The sequence below is a fragment of the Stegostoma tigrinum genome, chromosome 12 (genome assembly GCF_030684315.1).
Source record: "Stegostoma tigrinum isolate sSteTig4 chromosome 12, sSteTig4.hap1, whole genome shotgun sequence".
NCBI classification, from domain to species: Eukaryota; Metazoa; Chordata; class Chondrichthyes; order Orectolobiformes; family Stegostomatidae; genus Stegostoma; species Stegostoma tigrinum.
In genome coordinates, this window is record NC_081365.1 from 18,009,856 (window position 1) to 18,027,678 (window position 17,823).

General features: G+C 41.3%; 1 protein-coding gene and 1 long non-coding RNA gene across 9 annotated transcripts in view; one reads left to right on the top strand and one right to left on the bottom strand.

Moving 5' to 3' along the window:
- The window catches only part of LOC132210431 (uncharacterized), a 37,008-nt gene extending 22,734 nt beyond the window's left edge, over positions 1-14,274 (bottom strand). The window contains exon 1 of the long non-coding RNA XR_009446543.1: positions 14,218-14,274. This is a non-coding gene — a long non-coding RNA (uncharacterized LOC132210431). The remainder of the gene's footprint in view (positions 1-14,217) is intronic.
- Positions 12,072-17,823, top strand: part of kcnj15 (potassium inwardly rectifying channel subfamily J member 15) — a 38,877-nt gene continuing 33,125 nt past the window's right edge. For 4 of the 8 annotated variants that reach the window (XM_059650163.1, XM_059650162.1, XM_059650157.1 and 1 more), the window contains exon 1: positions 13,545-13,849. Coding sequence is in view for 1 of the 8 variants with exons in the window: in XM_048541115.2 (XP_048397072.1) it covers positions 13,479-13,494; positions 13,731-13,849 (135 nt within the window). In the remaining 7 variants the exon portion in view is untranslated. Of the gene's footprint in view, positions 12,149-12,183; positions 12,398-13,384; positions 13,495-13,544; positions 13,850-14,288; positions 14,489-17,823 lie in introns of those variants that run through there. The other 4 variants (XM_059650158.1, XM_059650159.1, XM_048541115.2 and 1 more) reach the window with 4 other exon arrangements.

Here is a 17,823-nt window from a genome sequence, read left to right on the forward strand (position 1 = left end):
ACATCAGCTGCTTGTGTTTGCGCATCAGCTCAGGCGTTATTTAAACCCTGCTCTATGTCTTTGTTACCTAAAGTCTAAGCTATTGTAATCTCTTTTAACTAGGCTCCCACTTTGTATCCTCTGTTAATGTGAACTTATCCAAGTACCACCCCATGTCCTAAATCAGACCAAGTCCCTTTTCTTCCATCATGTCTGCATTGGCTTAAATTCGTTCCAGTCTGGCAATGCCTAAGTTTTAAAGTTCTTATCCTCATTTCCAAATCCCTCCATGGCTCCGCCCCCTGCACTTCTGCTGCCTCCTCCAATCTTACAGACACCCAAGACCTGCACGTATCTCTGATTTTCATTTCTCTGCCATTGATGCCTGTGTCTTCAAGTGTCTGAGCTGTATGTTCTGATATTCCCTTCCTAGACCTTTCTGGGACTCTCCCTCTCACTCCCATCAGACATTTATAACCAAGATCTTAGACTTGTAGTCTAGCTTATGTGACTATTGATGTTTGAATAGAATGGTCAATTTTTGTTATTAAAGAAATGGCTACATGTGTAAAACATCACCCCACCAAGGTGTTAATGTCAGACAGGGAGAGTGGGAGTTTTGTAAAAGATTGAAGCAAATTAACAAGATAAGAAGAAAACTCCATGGGAAGAGTACCTGGGGAATAATAGCTGCCTTGGAATAGAATAAAAAGTCTCTAAAATAACAAATGGATCCAGATTATATAAAGCAGCATGAATGTGAAACTGAAATGAGTCTTAAAAGTCATTGGGATAGGAACAGGACTTAAAATGATACAGATATTTGTAAAAACAACCATAAGCTTTACTTGCTTCTCAGCAGTTCTAGTTGGTCCAGGGATATGGATAGGGGGTGAAGCTAAGGCCTTTTTCCCAGTGTAGGGGAGTCCAAAACCAGACGGCAAAGGTTTAAGGTGAGAAAGGAAAGATACAAAATAGACCTAAGGGGCAAAGTTTTCATGCAGAGGACAGTCTGTGCATGGAATGAGCTGCTAGAAGGAGTGGTGGGAACTGGTACAACTTCAACATTTAAAAGGCATCTGGCTGGGTATATGAGCAGGAAGCATTTAGAGGGATATTGGCCAAATACTGGTAAATGGGGATAAATTAATTTAGGATATCTGGTCAGCACAGAAAAGTTGGACCAAAGGGCATGTCTCCATACTGTGCAGCTCTATAGCTCAATAATTATCATTGGAGTCAGGAAGCAATTTATAGAGATTTTAGTCATATTGCAAGGTAGTAACGTCCCAAGTTACAGTGGCGCGGGATTAACTAATAAAATGCATACATATTACATCTGCCTCCAAAGAATGGCCTTCCAGGACGGTCACGGAGGTAATGCAATCTTTGAATAAGACATTCAAATGCTGTAAAAACATTGTTGTTTGCTGCAAAAACTACTTCTGTATCTGGGAAAATTGGATAAGTAAGTGAGGAGCACAAGACTGTAGTTCTTTTGATTGATCTGCTCAAGTGTGTTACTGCATACCTCCAGAACAGATGGGACTTGAACCCAGAATTCCTGGGCAAAGAGTACGTGACATGTTACTGCACCAGAAGGGCCGAGCACTGGACTGTGAACCTGTAATGGGTCTCACCTCATTGACCGTCCATTTAGCAGTCTGGACAGAAATTGGGCAGGCATCCTTCAAGTGCGCCAAGGTGCTGCATATCTCTTTTCTTTCCTTCCTGGTGGACAAAAGTCATATTTGTTCACCAATGTGAAGTCAAAATGAATGAGCTCCAATAAAAACTGGGGAGGAAAATAATTTGCGTCCATACAGGATGTCGTAAAGAGTTTTGCAGCAAGTGAAGTGTTTTTGACATGTTGTCACTGGTATAGTATAGGGAAGATGAGGCGCAGTTAGCCTGCACTGTACAGTGATGGCAACATTGTGGGTTCAGTACCTACACCAGCTATGGTCATCACAAATAACTCTTTCAAGCACAGAAAAAAGACCCTTCAGCCTGCTGGGTCCGCATCTGTCTATTCTAATCCTATTTTCCAGCACTTGGCCCATATGTTGTAGTGTTTCAAGTGTTCATCAAAATAATTCTTGAATATCTTGAGGGTTCCTGCCTCTGCCCACTCTTTAAGGCAGTGGGTTCTAGATACCCACCAATATCTGTGTGAAAAATCTTTTTCCCTCAAAATCCCTTCTAATTTAGGGTCCTTTACCTAAAACTGCACCCTCCTGACTCTTGACCCATCTATGAATTGGAAATGGTTCTCCCTATCTATGCCTATCAAATTTATACACATCAATCAGATTCTCTTCTCCCTACCACAACCTCACCCCAACCCTTCCCCAGCAACGAGGAAAACAATCACAGTTTTCAATGTCAAAATTAATTAATTACAGGCAGGTTAAAATCCATTCAGATTCATTTTGCCAAGCACCTTTCAATATTACACAACAAGGAAAACTACCACTTCTTGACATCTGCTTAATCGAAAATAATCTATAAACATGTTAAGATAAACTGTTGGAGGTTAATTCTTTGTTAAAGTTGATTCAATTCTTTAATTACATAATCTCTTTAGTGTTAACTTTAACTGGAATGGCTTTCTAAACTGGAGGATCTCAATGACAGTAATAACTTACAATTATCATAGGTAACAATGGCAGTGAAGACTTAACTTGAGGCTGAAGCCTCCTGAGGTTCTGAGTTTCTACCACGTGCCTTCATGTGACTGAACAAGCCAATTTTCTACTGAGATGTAATCGGACACAGGAGGTGCAGGGTATCTCACAAGGCAGTAGGATCCAGAGTGCAGGAATTCTTTTTCCTTTTTCTTCTTTCTCTCATTTGGACTTTTGGACTCAAACCATGATATAGCTTGATGGGCAATTTGTCACCATTTTGAACAACTGGTAGTGTGCTGTTCCTAGTCATTAATGTCATGATATCACATTTTTTTTCAATCCATTAACAGGATGAGGGCATCACTGGCTAGGCAGCATTTTATTGCCATCACCACAGGTCTGGAGTTATGTGTAGACCAGGTAAGGATGGCAGTTTCCCTTAAGGATGTGAGTGAACCAGGTTTTTCCTGACAATTGATTCATGGTCATCATCAGGTTCTTAATTCCAGATATTTTTATTGAATTCAAATTCTAACAGCTACAGTGGGGAGTTTTCAACCTGGGTCCCCAGAACCTTAGCTGGGTGTCTGGATTAACAGTCCACTAATAATACCACGAAGCCATCACCTCCCCATGAAGAAGAGTGTCTTTTTAGTGATGTATTTGTTCTTTCAGGACTGGAAATCTGTGACCAATGGTGTCCCTCAGGGATCAATTCTAGGACTCCTGCTGTCTGTGATGTATGTAAAAGATTTGGAGTAGAATGTAGGTGGCCTGATTCGGAGGGTTATGGATGACACAAAGGTTGGGGAAGCTTCAGCAGGATAGAGATAGGCTGTAGACTTGAGTGGGGAAACGGCAGAGGTCAGACATGTCAGCATTGTTTACATTGGACCTGCCCTGGTGACAATGATGCTTTATTACAATGGTCTGGATGTGGATATATAATACAACTAACTTTAATGCCACTGTTCTGGAATTGAGTTGGACGTGTGATGATTTTTCAGACTGTTTTAAGAAAAGAATTCCAAACATAGCCAACCATCTGAAAACCTCCCTAAATAAATGCAACATCATCATCCGACACATGGGAATGGCTTGTCCTAAAATGCACAAACTGGAGGAGAAAATGCCAACCACTTTGAAGTTGCCAGATGGTGTATGTGGGGGCAAGTGCAAGCAGCAGAAAGTGTGGGCACTATCCACAGCTTCCGTACCCACCTCCTGAAACACCAGCTACCCCAGCCATAGCAGAGGCAGCAGCTCCAGGATTGGACTATTTGGCCACAATACTCCGCCCACCTTGCCACCCCCCAACCACCCAAGACGGGAAAGACCCTGACGGACTGCCAAAGAAGAAGGATTGTTAAGTGCCCAAAGTTTGTAACTGCTTTGTTAGGCAGACTCATTTTGATCATTTGTAACTTCATAGATGCAAATTTGTCATGATGGCAATTCATTTACGATTCTACTCTTTTATAGAAGGAAGGTGTGTTAAAAAAATTACGTATATAAGTTGAAGTGTCAGTACCCATACCAATAGCTTAATTACAAAAAAATGGTTTTGGATTCATATGGGACTTGTTATAACCTCTCAAATCATTTTAGAGTCAATGATGTACATTGTAAGTGTTGTACAAATTTGTTCACCAAGCAGCCATGTATGCTAATGGTCTACACAGACTCACATTTAAGAAATGCCTTGATTTTAAAATATGAATTTTTTTTCTAAATACCTCCATTGCCTTGCCTGTCTGTATTTCTGTAATCTCCCCTAAGTCTCCTACTTGTGCATCATTAACCACTACCTCTGAACACCCTCAGTTTGACCCTCTTTATCATTGGTGGCAGCATCTTCATCTCGGTCTTAAACTCAGAAATTCTCTCCCTAAACTTCTACACCTCATCAACTAACTTTCCTTCAAGATACTCCTTGAAATCCACTTCTTTGGTCAAGGCCATTCCACTGGGGACACTGCCGATGGGACTGACTGTGACTTGCATATCTGGAGAGGAAAAGTGGGTGGGAAAAGCCAGTAAAAATTGAATTCTCCTACTGATAGAACTCATTCAGTGTGGCCTCATTATAACTCATGACAGATGTTTGTCTACCAAAAGGGCAAAAATAATACCACACAGAGGCATCCAGATCAAAGCTTAGCAGCTCCTGGATCAAGTCAAAGCTCTGTTTCACTAGATCCACATGGAGCCAGGCATCTGTTGGACAGATCATTAACTTGCTCAAACATTCACCCAGTGCCAAGCTATTGCAAAATCCAAAGTTCAAGAGGAAGAAGTTCAATTTCTCAGTTCTAAAGCAGCCTAACTGTGAGCTATGCTTGGAATTCTTCTCTTTGATCAGTCCAAAATATCATCACACACCCAACTCAGGACAGTGGCATTGAAGTTAGCTGCACGAAGCATTGATGTCCAGACCATTAGATTAAGCATCATTGACACCAGGACAGGTTCAATATAAACAATGTTGAAATGTGTGACCTCCATGAATAATGACCAATTAACAGTATAGCACAGGAACAAGCCCTTTGCCCCATCAAGACTGCAACAACACATGTTGCTGTTTGAAATTACAGATCTTTTGCCTCTATGCTGTCCGAATTCCTTTATTCCCTGCCTATTCATCTATCAAGATGCCTCTTGAACATTGCTGTAGTTTCTATCTTATAGTAGTTCTTCTGCCCTTCCATCAAGAACTGTACCATTGCGTAGCTATGGGTAGAACACTTGTTCAGGAAGTCTTGGGTTGGGCATGTGGACAATGCAACCCACCCATCACAGCTGGCCATATGTGACCAGTGCCTCAATACTGGGGCATGGGAGTGGCCGCTCATGATAATACATTTACTCTGCCAGTGGATTTGCAGGATTTTGCAAAGGCAGAGCTGGTGAGAACCCTCCAGGGATTTGAGGTGTCTGTTGTACATCACCCATTGCTTCTGACGGATACAGGAGGATGGGGACACGGCTGCTCCATAAACCATCAGCTTAGTGCTGAGTTTGAGATCTCAGGCTCTGTTCCTCAGGGTCCAAAGGCTGCACGGATGGTTTGGAGTCGGTATTGGATTTAATCGTCAATATCTGTTTGAGGCAGGAGGCTCCCTAAGTATGGGAAATGATCCATGTTGTCCAGGGATTCACCATGGATTTTAACGGTCAGGCAGCAGTGTTGTGGCAGAACAGGCTAGAAGCGAAACAGGAAAATGAAGCTCTATCAGCTTTGGCTCCAAAATTACCAGCATTTTAAATCAGCTACATTTGCTGTTTACCATTCCTGACTTCATAGCGGCCAGTGATATTTCAGATACTACTGATTTCTTGCTATTTATATATCTTCTTGTAAGCCATTCTGGCCATTGTGATGCTGCTGATAAAGGTTTGATTCAGCAAGTCCAGAAGAAAAGCTCTCTGGTTATTTGGAAAATTATGCCTCTGGGTCCATCTTTTGTTTCCTTTTCCGTCTTACTATCATCGCTTTTTGATGTCAACTGTTATCCTGTTTCCTGTAATCCCTAAACAGAAACTGAAAGAACTACAGAAGGAATTCAGAAACAAAGCCAGAAATTACTGGAAAAGCTCAGGAGGTCTGGCAGAATCTATGGAGAGAAATCAGAGTTAACATTTCAGGTCTAGTGACCCTTCCTCAGAACTGACCACAACACTTCCTCTTTGTTCTTTCTCAGGCAACTGAATCTTTTAATAAAAGCAGCACTGCACAAATGTAGCAGATCTGAGACAAAATCAAAAATTTCTGGAGAAGCTCAGAAGATCAGGCAACACCCATACAGAGAGAAATATCGTTAACATTTCAAGTCCTCTTCTTTGGAACATGTCTTCTTCTGAAAAGTCATCTTGGGCTCAAAAGTCTGTTTCTGCACAAATGCTGCGGAGTTTCTCCAATATTTCCAGCTTTTATAACTAAAACTTTTCTCAGGCAATATTTCTTTTAAAAACTTTCTGGTTCTGATTATCATTGACCAGAAACATGTACAGAATTTCTACCTGCACAGATATAGCTTATGCTGCTGAATATTTCTGGCTTTATATTGTATGCTTTTTTCTTCAGATTTCAAGAATCTTACTTTTGTATCTACTTTAGAACTTATTGGCTTAGGATTATGTTTGCCTAATTTGGGACCATCTCTCAGTAATCTTTGGCATTCCTAGTTAATAGAATGTTTAGTTGGAAAAACGTAATACGTAGATGCTGTTCGTGCTCCTGAAAGTTGCCAAAACAATGAAGAGAATTATGAGGCATACAGCAAAATCTATATTCATTGTTACTTTTGATATATGTATTAATGGCCTGGACTTCGATATGTGGATAAGTTAAAATATGAGAAGTTGTAAACAGTTGGCAGAATATTAACAGATTTCAGAAAGAAATTGAATGATTGGCAGACATGGCCAACTAAATTGAATGCAAAACTGATCTGATCCGTTCTTATGGAAACAATGAGAAGAGACATATGTAAAGAAACCGATACAATTCTAAAGGAGTGGTGTATGGTGAATGGAAACAAGTCTTCAAAAGCTGCAAGACAACTAAAACTTCTATCAAAAAGGCATTTGGGATCCTTGCTTTTATAAATAGAGGTCTGGAGCACAAAAGCCTAACATTACAAAGCATTATTTTGATCCAAAAGTATACTATATTCAGTTTGTTGCATCCTACTTTAGGTGGAAGATCCCAGTGAAGGCACAGCTGAATTTATCATGAATAGTACCAGGCATGAAGGATGTCAATTAAAAGGTGATCATTGAGAAATTAGCGTTGTTCTCTTAAGAGCTGGAAAGTTTAAGGGGCGCTTCAATGGAGATGTCCAAATCCTGCAGCAAGGAAGATAAACTGGTTCTCCTGACTAAAAGCTGGGTACAGAGGACACAGGGCTAAAGTGATGGGTAAAGTGTGACATTTGAGAAACAAAAGTATGTTGATCTGATCAGGAATGTCGCTGCCTGAAGGAGAAAATTCAATAGGAATACTTACATGAGAAATGGATAAATATTTTAACTGACCTCTGTCATGACAACTGAGCCTTTGGAATTTCCCTTGTCTTGACTTTCAATGAAATTTCAAAGCACAAAGGACAGTCCTGAGAAAAAGGCTCAGGCAATCACTTAACTATTTCTTTCCAGTCTATAAAGAAGCTCTGGCATGCAATGTATGCAAACACTGTAACACATAATTGGGATGGAAAATCACAAGCAGAGGGTGAGAGCATAAAACATTTCTAAGGACTATTCAGACAATTCTCAAGCCTCCTGTGCATGAATACAACCCAATATAAATCAGCATAAAACATACCATGACAACAATTAGCCAACAAAACTTTTTAACTCAGCTTTGTGGCAGCTGGGGACTTAGTGGCTATTATTTGCAATTTATATTTGTAGGACATTCCCACAGCCCTTTATAGCCAACGACATTTTTTACATGCATACACCCAATGTTACAGCCCAGATTTAAGGTGAGGCCATTCAGGAGATGAGAATTGGAGAGATTTTAATGTAGAGTTTTGTTCAAGTTGATGGAAACTTGGGTCAGAGAATCAGATACGAAAATCAGTAAGTTTGGTAACTGGAACATCTCATTTTCCAGCTATTATACAGATTGAAGAGAATGTTGGAAGCACCATAGATCTCTGTCCCTATAGTACCTGATCAGTGCTTGTATCAAACAGGACGCTACCTCAGAGGTAGACTTTCAAAATCACAGACCCTAGAACTTCAAATTCTGAGGTTATTGTCACATCTTCTAAATTCATTTTCCTCCTTTGCTGAGTTCCTCTCCTTCCCTCTTACTCTTTATAGCAAGTGTTTAGACTATGCATGTGGACCTTGAGTCATCGTTCTGAGGAAGGTCATTGGACCTGAAACATTAACTCTGTTTTTATCCTTCATAGATGCTGCCAGACCTGCTGAGCTCTTCCAGAAACTTTGCTTTTGTTCCACACTTTCTCTTTGTGTTTTTTTTGCATTTTTATTCATTAATTTGTAATGTTTTCAGTTCCAGTTTGTAATCATTTATAAAATAATATTGCCATTTTATGTTGTAAAGTAACATAATGGTGGAAACCTCTGAAATCTGACTGATATAGTTTATTACTCCATTTGAGACAGATGCAAACTCACATGACATTAACATGTATTAAATGCCATTAAATTTCCTGTCGATAGTGATCAGGCAATGCTTGTGGGCCACTAATGTTAAGCTGTACACATGGAGAGCAATGTTGCTGGGTCTCTGCAGTTATTTTTCAAAGGTTTTAGATGTTGGGGTGTCCCCCATGGGACAGTAGTCACATTAATTGGACTACAATAGTTATGGTCACTATTGTAGGCCTCTCACTGAAGTTCTTGGATTAAATGGATGGAGGAGGGGAGAACAATCTGGGGCTAACTCAACAGGTTCAATGTCTTCACTGTAGCTTTCTAATTCAGTGTGGATGATTGAATAGTCCTGACTCGGAGTGACACAACCTTAGCTTTTCTTCCTGACTGAAGAGCAACAGAAAGAGATAGAATGCTATTGAACCTGGGCTGTACTGTCCCAGAGACAAAACAAAAGCCTTGAACAGAGGTCGATGAGCATGTGGAGCAGGTCATCTGCTAAGATCAGCTTTGAGCCTGCACCCTTGCTCTTTGGCGAGCGTTGTAAATCCAGTGCGACTCATGTTTACAAATAAATAGCATAGTTCCTTTTCCTGTACACCAGCTATGCTAAAGGGTTTCTTTAATATTGTACATGCGTGTGTCTGCTTGGCCAGTGCACAATGTCCTCCAGCACAACCGCTATTGGAACAGTACACACACTATTCACAGAACAGGCAGTACACTAAAGGAATCCCAACTTGAAAGAAATCTTCCACTCTGTCAAAATCTGTACATTTGCTGCATATTGCCTTGCTTGAAGATTAATATTAAAATACACTGGGGCGGCATACTGTCTCAGTGGTTAGCATTGTCGCCTCACAGTGCCAGAGACCCGGGTTCGATTCCACCCTTGGGTGACTGTCTGTGTGGAGTTTGCAGATTCTCCCCGTGTCTGCATGGGTTTCCTCTGGGTTCCTCCCACAGTCCAAAGATGTACAGGCTAAGTGGTTTGGCCATGCTAAATTGCCTGTAGAGTTGAGGGATGTGTAGCTTAGGTGGGTTATAGGGGGATGGGTGAGATATTCTGGGGGTCGGTGCGGATTTGTTGGGCCGAAGGGCCTGTTTCCACACTGTAGGGATTCTATGATAAGTCAATGGAGCAGGTTCCCTAGGGAACCAGTCATGAGGGGCATGGTTAGGGTGAATAGTCAAGGCCTTTTTCCTAGGGTAGGGGAGTCCAAAACTACACAGCATACGTTTAAGGTGAGAGGGGAAAGATTTAAGAGGGATGCAAGGGGCAACGTTTTCACACAGAGGCTGGTGCGTGTATGGATTGAGCTGCCAGAGGAAGTGGCGGAGGCTGGTACAATGACAACATTTAAAAAGCCTCTGGATGGCTACATGATTTGGAGGGCCAAATGCTGGCCAATGGGACAGATTAATTCAGGATATCTGGTTGGCATGGATGACTTGGACCAAAGGGTCTGTTTCCATGCTGTACAAATGTATGACTCTATGGCTCTAAGCGGAAGTCGTTAATACTGATTCATTCAAATATAAATGATACATTACCACCAGGGAAGGATAACTTGTTGGAACACGATAACCAGGATTCTGTCAGGCAAGCAGGTACTTCATATAAAGGTTGGAGGACCAGTTCAGGACCTCTATCAGTTTTGTGGCAAAAAAGGCTGATCTAATAGGTGTTTTTGAGTCTAAAATTCTCCCTGAAGCCAAATTCGTCATCAGGGCACAGTGCTTGGTAACAAGAGACATACCCACAAGTTAGGAAATCACAGGTAACACTAACAAGGTTTTCTGGGCAGCCTCTTGAAGCCACGGAAAAGTCAACAAGCCTCCAATTAATTCCTAAGTCACGAGCAAGGTGATGGATAATAGGTGTCAATTAGAGTCATTAATGAGCCTAATTGACATCTCACTCCCAGTTGGCCCCTTTCCATCCTTTGTTTCAATCGAGGAGGTTTTGTGCTGTTGGCAGACAGATGTGAGCCATCTCCCAGGATGAGGTGGGCCTTTTTGGTATGTTTCCTGCCACGACACACTTCATTAAATCCAGCCCATATGTGAATTATTTTGAAACAATGTGGTAAATATCGCATGTTTTCAAGGAACAGGGAATAACACATCTAGGATTCTCAAAGTTCCTTACTTCATGTCTGATTAATTAATAAACTAAGTGGAACACATTAATTGCTATTATTAGTCAACAACACTGTTATTATTGTATCACGTGACTACAACAACATCAACAATCTAATGAGAAGTCCCAAGCTGCTTCACAGGAGTATTATTAAGCAATATTTGACACCAGGCCACCTGGGGTTGACCAAAATCTTGGACAGAAAGATGGGTTTTAAGGAATGTCTTAAAGGAGGAAACCAAGTTAGAGAGGCGGAGACGCATGGTCTCACGCTTGAGGCCTTGGGAACTAAAGGCATAGCCTCAATGGCAGAATGATTAAAACCAGTTATGGGCAAGAGGCCACAATTACAGACACATGGAAAACTCCCAGAAATGCTGGACGATAAAAAAAACCTGCTGTGGCAAGTGCGGGAGAGGAGGAAGGAATGGGGCACCAACCATGGAGGGATTTCAAAACAAAAAGAAGAACTTTAATATCATGACATTAGCTTTAAATCAACCAGTACTCTTCTCTCATGCATTGGCTTTCCCCTAAACATTAGTATTCCTGCAAACTTATGAGTGCAAGAATTAGGGCTAAAGGAAAGCAGGAACAGGTTATATTGGTTGGCAGAACAGGCTTGAAGGAGTAAATGGTCACCCCTTGATCCTATTTTAGATCTTATTAAAATATAAAGCTTCAATAAAGCATGTATTTTTTCAGCGATATCTAAATTGAGATGCTGCTTGATTGTAACATATTGTAGGTCAGTGAGAATGGGGGAGGCGGGGGGATGGGTAAATTGGGCTCGGTGAAATTAAGACCATGGCTAGCTAGAGCTGGTAGCAAAGATATGATTTAGGGTGTCAGTAGCAGATAAGTGATAAAGAGACCATCAAAATGTTTTAAGGTAAAGTAAAGAACATTGGTCTTTACCATCTACCCTTATAGCCCTATTGATGACAAATAAAGATTGGAAAAGCTGGAAGTAAATGAAATATAGGAAGTGCTGGAAATGCTCTCTAGGTCAGTTTGTGTGGCCAGAGAGAACAAACAAGTTAATGTATTATAAACTGAAAAAGAAAAGCACCCATTCTGCCCACCCGTGCTTGCTGAGTATTTTTGGCACTTTCTGCTCTTTGAAAAAGCTAAGGAAAGGTGAAGGTGACGCAGGTTGGAAACAGCCCAAAGGCAGTCATTTGAGTTTTATGACTTCTACAGCTGTACTTGCTGACTGAAGGAGTTCTCAGCAGAACACAGTGCGGCAGTAACAATCTATAAGGTAAGATTCTTCATGACAAAACGGACACTCAATTGGCAGTCTCATAGTCTCCCAAACTGCAGGAATGCTGATGGAGGAAATGGGAACTGATCAGAGGTTGCACAATAGCTGTTGATTTAAAGCGTCCAGGGATGTTACTGTGGCAAGATTAGGGGACGCTTTCTGCTGAGCTTGGTCTGGGATACACCAAACCTGAATTGGCCCCTAAAGTGGCACAAATTGTCCTTTCTCCAGCACTGCAAAGTTAAGGTGAATATTGATATATAAACATTGCTTATCACCCATCATTACAGCATTTTTAGGAGTAAGTTTTTGAAGTAAAAGAAAATCATAAAGGGTTTTAAAAATTGCTTACGATCTCCCCTGAAACATTGGAAAATATTCAAATTGAAGTGTGCTATGATTTAATAATTTTGAAAGTAGCATGGAATATTTCAGAATACTTGTGATTTAAGGTATTATTTTTCTGAAAGAAAATGTATACCGATATTAAAGAAACTTAACCCATTATCCTGTTGAATGATATTCAATATAAATTCCACATTGATGCTAATGTCAATATTGCAGTCTTTTTGTTTTAGGTGTTCAAACGTGAACTTCTTTGTCTAAGGTGTCATTGTGATTTTAAAACTTTTTTTAAAATAAGCTTCCAACAAATCATTACTAGGTGTTGAAAAAAACTATTGGAGCTAAAAAGTATTTTCAACCTTACATCCTGTGTTAATGCCAAAATTCCCAGTCTCATTCGGACAAAAATAGAGTTATTATGATTTAAAAGGGACCAAAGGGGTAACTTTTTTCACACAGAGGGTGGTGCGTCTATGAAATGAGCTGCCAGGGGAAGCTGTGGAGGCTGGTACAATTGCAACATTTAAAAGGCATCTGGATGGGTACATCATTAGGAAGGATTTAGAGGGATGTGGGTCAAATGCTGGCAAATGGGGCTATATTCATTTAGGATATCTGGTCGGCGTGGATGAGTTGGACCGAAGGGTCTGCTTCTGTGCTGTATATCTCTATGACTCTATCTTCCTGTTTGGCAGAAGCTCTGTTCCAAAATTGCCAAAACTTGGCAGTAAAAAGTTAATTTTTGTTGCTAAAAATTCACATCGTCTTCCTGGGGTATAAACTTGTGCCAAAATGAAAAAAATGTTCAAATGATTAAAAAGAATTCCCCCATTGATTTTATATCCATTTTGTTTTTATGTTTCATGAACTTTGTGTGTTTGTGTGTGTGTCGCCCCCTCCTAAAAGCAATTCTGCCAGATTTCCACAACTCTTTTCCGCATACTTTGAGACTTTGTTGCTTTTGACGGGAGGGGGTGGGAGTATGCAGGAGGCTCAAGGTGAAGATTGAAATGTTAAATGATATCAGACCAGCAACGGGGGCTTGGTTGGGCGTGTTGAGTGTTTGATTCCACCCAAAGTTCAGCCAACCGTGGCACTTATGGGGGGGGGGGGGAAGTTTCTTAATGGTTCAGTGACATCACTGGGAGAGGAGGGGGTGAATTTAATAAAAAGCTCCTTCTTCACCCTTCTCTCGGCAGGTAGGAACCACTGACTTGTTTTCTTCTCCCCTCAGTCTCAGACTCTTGCCCGGTGTCTGGTGTTGGATCGCCCCGATTTACAGCGAGCCTGTCGCCGCCTTATAACGCACCACAGCCCCGGCACAATGACCCTCTGACTCCCTTCTCTCTCAAGGTAAGCAATTCTTTTCAATTCATTTATGTCCAAAGCCCGCGTGTCCCTTTCCCTCACCCACCCATTGCACATTTTTTTTAAATGAGAAGAGTTTTTAAAAACAAAATTTGAAAGAAAATTAAACAAAAAAAGTATCCCTGTTTATTCGTTTCTAATGTTTTATTTCCTACAACCTTTGATCTGCAGCGAAAAAATATACTTTCAAACTATTTTCAAATTGCAATGTTTTACTCTTGCTGATTTTTAAAATATTTTATATAAAATTCAGCTTTCCTTTCAGGCTTATGCTAAGTGAGTATGTAACGATCTTTTTTTTCCCCCCTCTGTTTCTCTGAAAGTTTATTAATAAATCATTCTGTAGGACTAACCTCCTCAGATGACGAGCTGCTGGAGTTTGGCATGTTACTTGACGATCTGATTTGTTTATGTCCTGTGCAAGGATGGGAGTAAAAAAAGATGTGACTACAATACAACGACTTCCTCCCTCCCCATCCCCCTTTCCTCTACGGCCAGTGTGAGAATAAGGGAGAATTTTCTGGACGGGACCTCATGCAGAAACTTCCTGATCTAAGGTGTGAGATTTGAAGTTTCGAACTTCAGTGAGCAGAGTGCATGTGAAAGTCCAGACAGATAGGCAAGGTGTGGAATCAAGGGGCGGCACGGTGGCTCAGTGGTTAGCACTGCAGCCTCACAGCGCCAAGGACCCGGGTTCAATTCCCACCTCAGGCGACTGTCTGTGTGGAGTTTGCACATTCTCCCCGTGTCTGCGTGGGTTTCCTCCGGGTGCTCCGGTTTCCTCCCACAGTCCAAAGATGTGCAGGCTAGGTGGATTGGACATGCTAAATTGCCTGTAGTGTTCAGGGTTATGGGGGCATGGGCCTGGATGGGATGCTTCAAAGGGCGGTGTGGACTTGTTGGGCCGAAGGGCCTGTTTCCACGCTGTAGGGCATCTAACATCATCTAACATCTAACATTACCATCAACATTGTAGATATTTTTTAAAAAAAACATCCTTTAACCCTTTCTCCTTATTAAGTTTGAAATTGCAATTAAAAATACACTAATTATTTCTTCGATTTCGGTTTTGCAAAAAAACAGTTTGTGCAACTAGTCCAAACACCTGCTCTCATCTCCCACATACAAATGAAAGACTTGGTTTTCTTCAGCAACAAAATCAGAAATTGCTGGAGGAACTCAGCAGGTTAGGCAGCATTTGTGGAGAAAAGGCTGATTTTCTTGAGCAATTTTTGATTTTGTTTCAAATCTTCACTGTCCACCGTTGTTTTAATCCTTGGCTTTCTGTAGGCCTTTCGTGATGTTGCGCAGAGCTTAACAGCTAATGAAGTAGCTTGGAAGTGTAGTTGTAATGTAGGGAAGCACAGCAGGCAATTTGTGCACAGCAGGATCCCACAAGTAGCAGAAAGAAAAATACAGACTTTCATTTGCATTGTATGCTTTACAGCTGAGTCTCAACATGCTTTCCAGTCAGTTAAATACTTTAGAAGAGTAGTTGGCAATACAGGATGCACACAGCCAACTCTTTCAAAACAGCATTATGATAATGACTGCATGATGTGTCTTTGTGAATTTGTTGAAGGGATAAATATTGACCAGAACCCTGGGGGAATTGCCTCCTGCTCTTCTTCGAAAGAGCTGAATGGGATCTTTCACATACATCTTAGGGGACCTCGGTTTAGCCTAGATCTTTGTGCTTAAGCTGTGGGATGGAACTGAACTCAAAGCCTTGCACTTCAGTGGTGAGATAGCTGCCAAGTGAGCTACAGCTGATGATAGAAGAATAGAAAGCTTTTGGTAATGGTGGTTGAGGGATAAATGTTGATACAGTGCTCAATATGAGTTCCAACCAAACGTGATGCTGTGGGAAAAGATAAGGAGGCTGCAAGGTGACCTTGTAGAGGTTATTTGAAATCATGAGTGGCATGAATAGGGTGAATAGTCAAAGACTTTTCCCCAGGTCAGGGGACTCCAAAATTGGACGGCATAAGTTTAAGGTGCAAGGGAAAAAATTTAAAAGGGACTTGAAGGGCAACTTTTTCACGCAGAGAGTGGCACATGTGTGGAATGAGCTGCCAGAGGGAACGGTGGAGGCTGGTACAGTTACAACATTTAAAAGGCATCTGGATGGGTACATGAATAGGAAAGGTTTTGAGGGATATAAGCCAAATGCTAGCAAATGGGACTAGATTAATTTAGGATTTCTGGTTGGCAGTGGTGTGTTGGATTGAAAGATCTGTTCCTGTGCTGTACATCTCTATGACTGCGTAAGGTACATTAAAATGAAGGTAAAAGTCAAGTTTTTTTTAACAAGGAGCAAAACAGTCACGTTGGGAGTGAGACAATAAGGGTCCAAGAAATGGATGCTTACTAGTGACAATATAAGTAGATTCAAAATTTTAAAAATAGACGAGGTTGGAAAAGTGCATTTTGTGTTTTAAAATTATTTTGAACGATTACCGAATTGATTGGTTCAATGTACTGGCCTTGATGTATTTAATTAGACTTTGTTTAATTAACCCAGTATGGGAGTAGTAAAATTTTAAATACAAATGTTGCCCCAGGAGCTCAAAATTCCTTGAATATGTTAACAACCTAGTTGCTCCATTTAAAAGCTGTGATGTGGAGGTGCCAGTGTTGGGCTGGGGTGGACAAAGTCATATGACATCAGGTTGTAGTCCAACATGTTTATTTAGAATCACACAAACTTTGGGAGCACAGTCCCTTCGTCAGGTGCAGTGAGAGGGAAGTGCGTGCAGAGCCAGAGTTCATAGGCAGAGAGATTAATAGATCATACAACTGGTGTGAGTGGAGTGTCAGATGATAAGTCTCTGCAGTGAATAGAGTGTTGGACAGTGAGTAAAGTGACAACAGCTGAATAACCAGTGAAGAGATGATGTATAATCCGATTAAGTGAGGCAGAGAGATAAGTTTTAAAAAATCAGAATAACATGGTGCTGGGGACAAACTAAATAACTGGAATCCCCTGCTAAATTATTTAAGGTAGAGATTTCATAATAATTTATCCAAGTGATGCTGTAGAAACAGGACAGTAAGGAAGATTTTACAGATACAGAACAGTATGATGGGGTCACCTGTAGCATGACACGAACCCAAGGTCATGGTTGAGGCTGTCTTCATTGGTATGGAACTTGGCTATCAGTCTCTGCTCGGCGATTCTGCATTGTTGTGTATCTCAAAGTGCGCCTTGGAGCACACTTACTGAATGCCCCTGATGGCTGAAGAGCTCCCCCAATGGGAGGGAACATTCCTGCCTGGAGACTGGATACTATCACCACATGTGGGAACACCACCTGCCACTTGCATGGCAGGTAATTATGTGATTCGGCGAACGTTGTCTATCTCATACGTTGTAGGCAGTGATGCTGCGAAGCATGGTGTACTGGCAAAACCATGCAGACCCCCCCCCCCCCCCCGACACAGTCGGGGAACACTTCAGCGGTGAAGAATGTTCAGCCTTCGATCTTTGGGTGTCCTCCAAGGCTGACTTTGAGATACACAACTACACAGAATCACTGAGCAGAGGCTGATAGCCAAGTTCTGTGCCCATGAAGACAGCCTCAACTGTGGTCTTGGGTTCATGTCACGCTACGGGCGACCCCACCTTGCTGTTCTATAAAACCTTCCTTACTGTCCTGTTTTGACTGCATCATCTTGATAAATTGTTATGGTCTCTCGACCTTAACTGGTTTGTACAGTTTTGAATCTGGTGTGCAATTCTAGTCATTCAGTTTGTCTCCGGCACCATTTAATTCTTAAATTTTTGTAATTATCTCTCTGCTTCATTTAAACAGATCACAGGTCATCCCTTCACTGGTTATTCAACTGTTGACACTTTACTCACTGTCTAACAGTGATTCCAACCTCGGGCAACTGTCTTTGCGGAGTTTGCACATTCTTCCCGTGTTTGCGTGGGTTTCCTACGGGTGTTCCGGTTT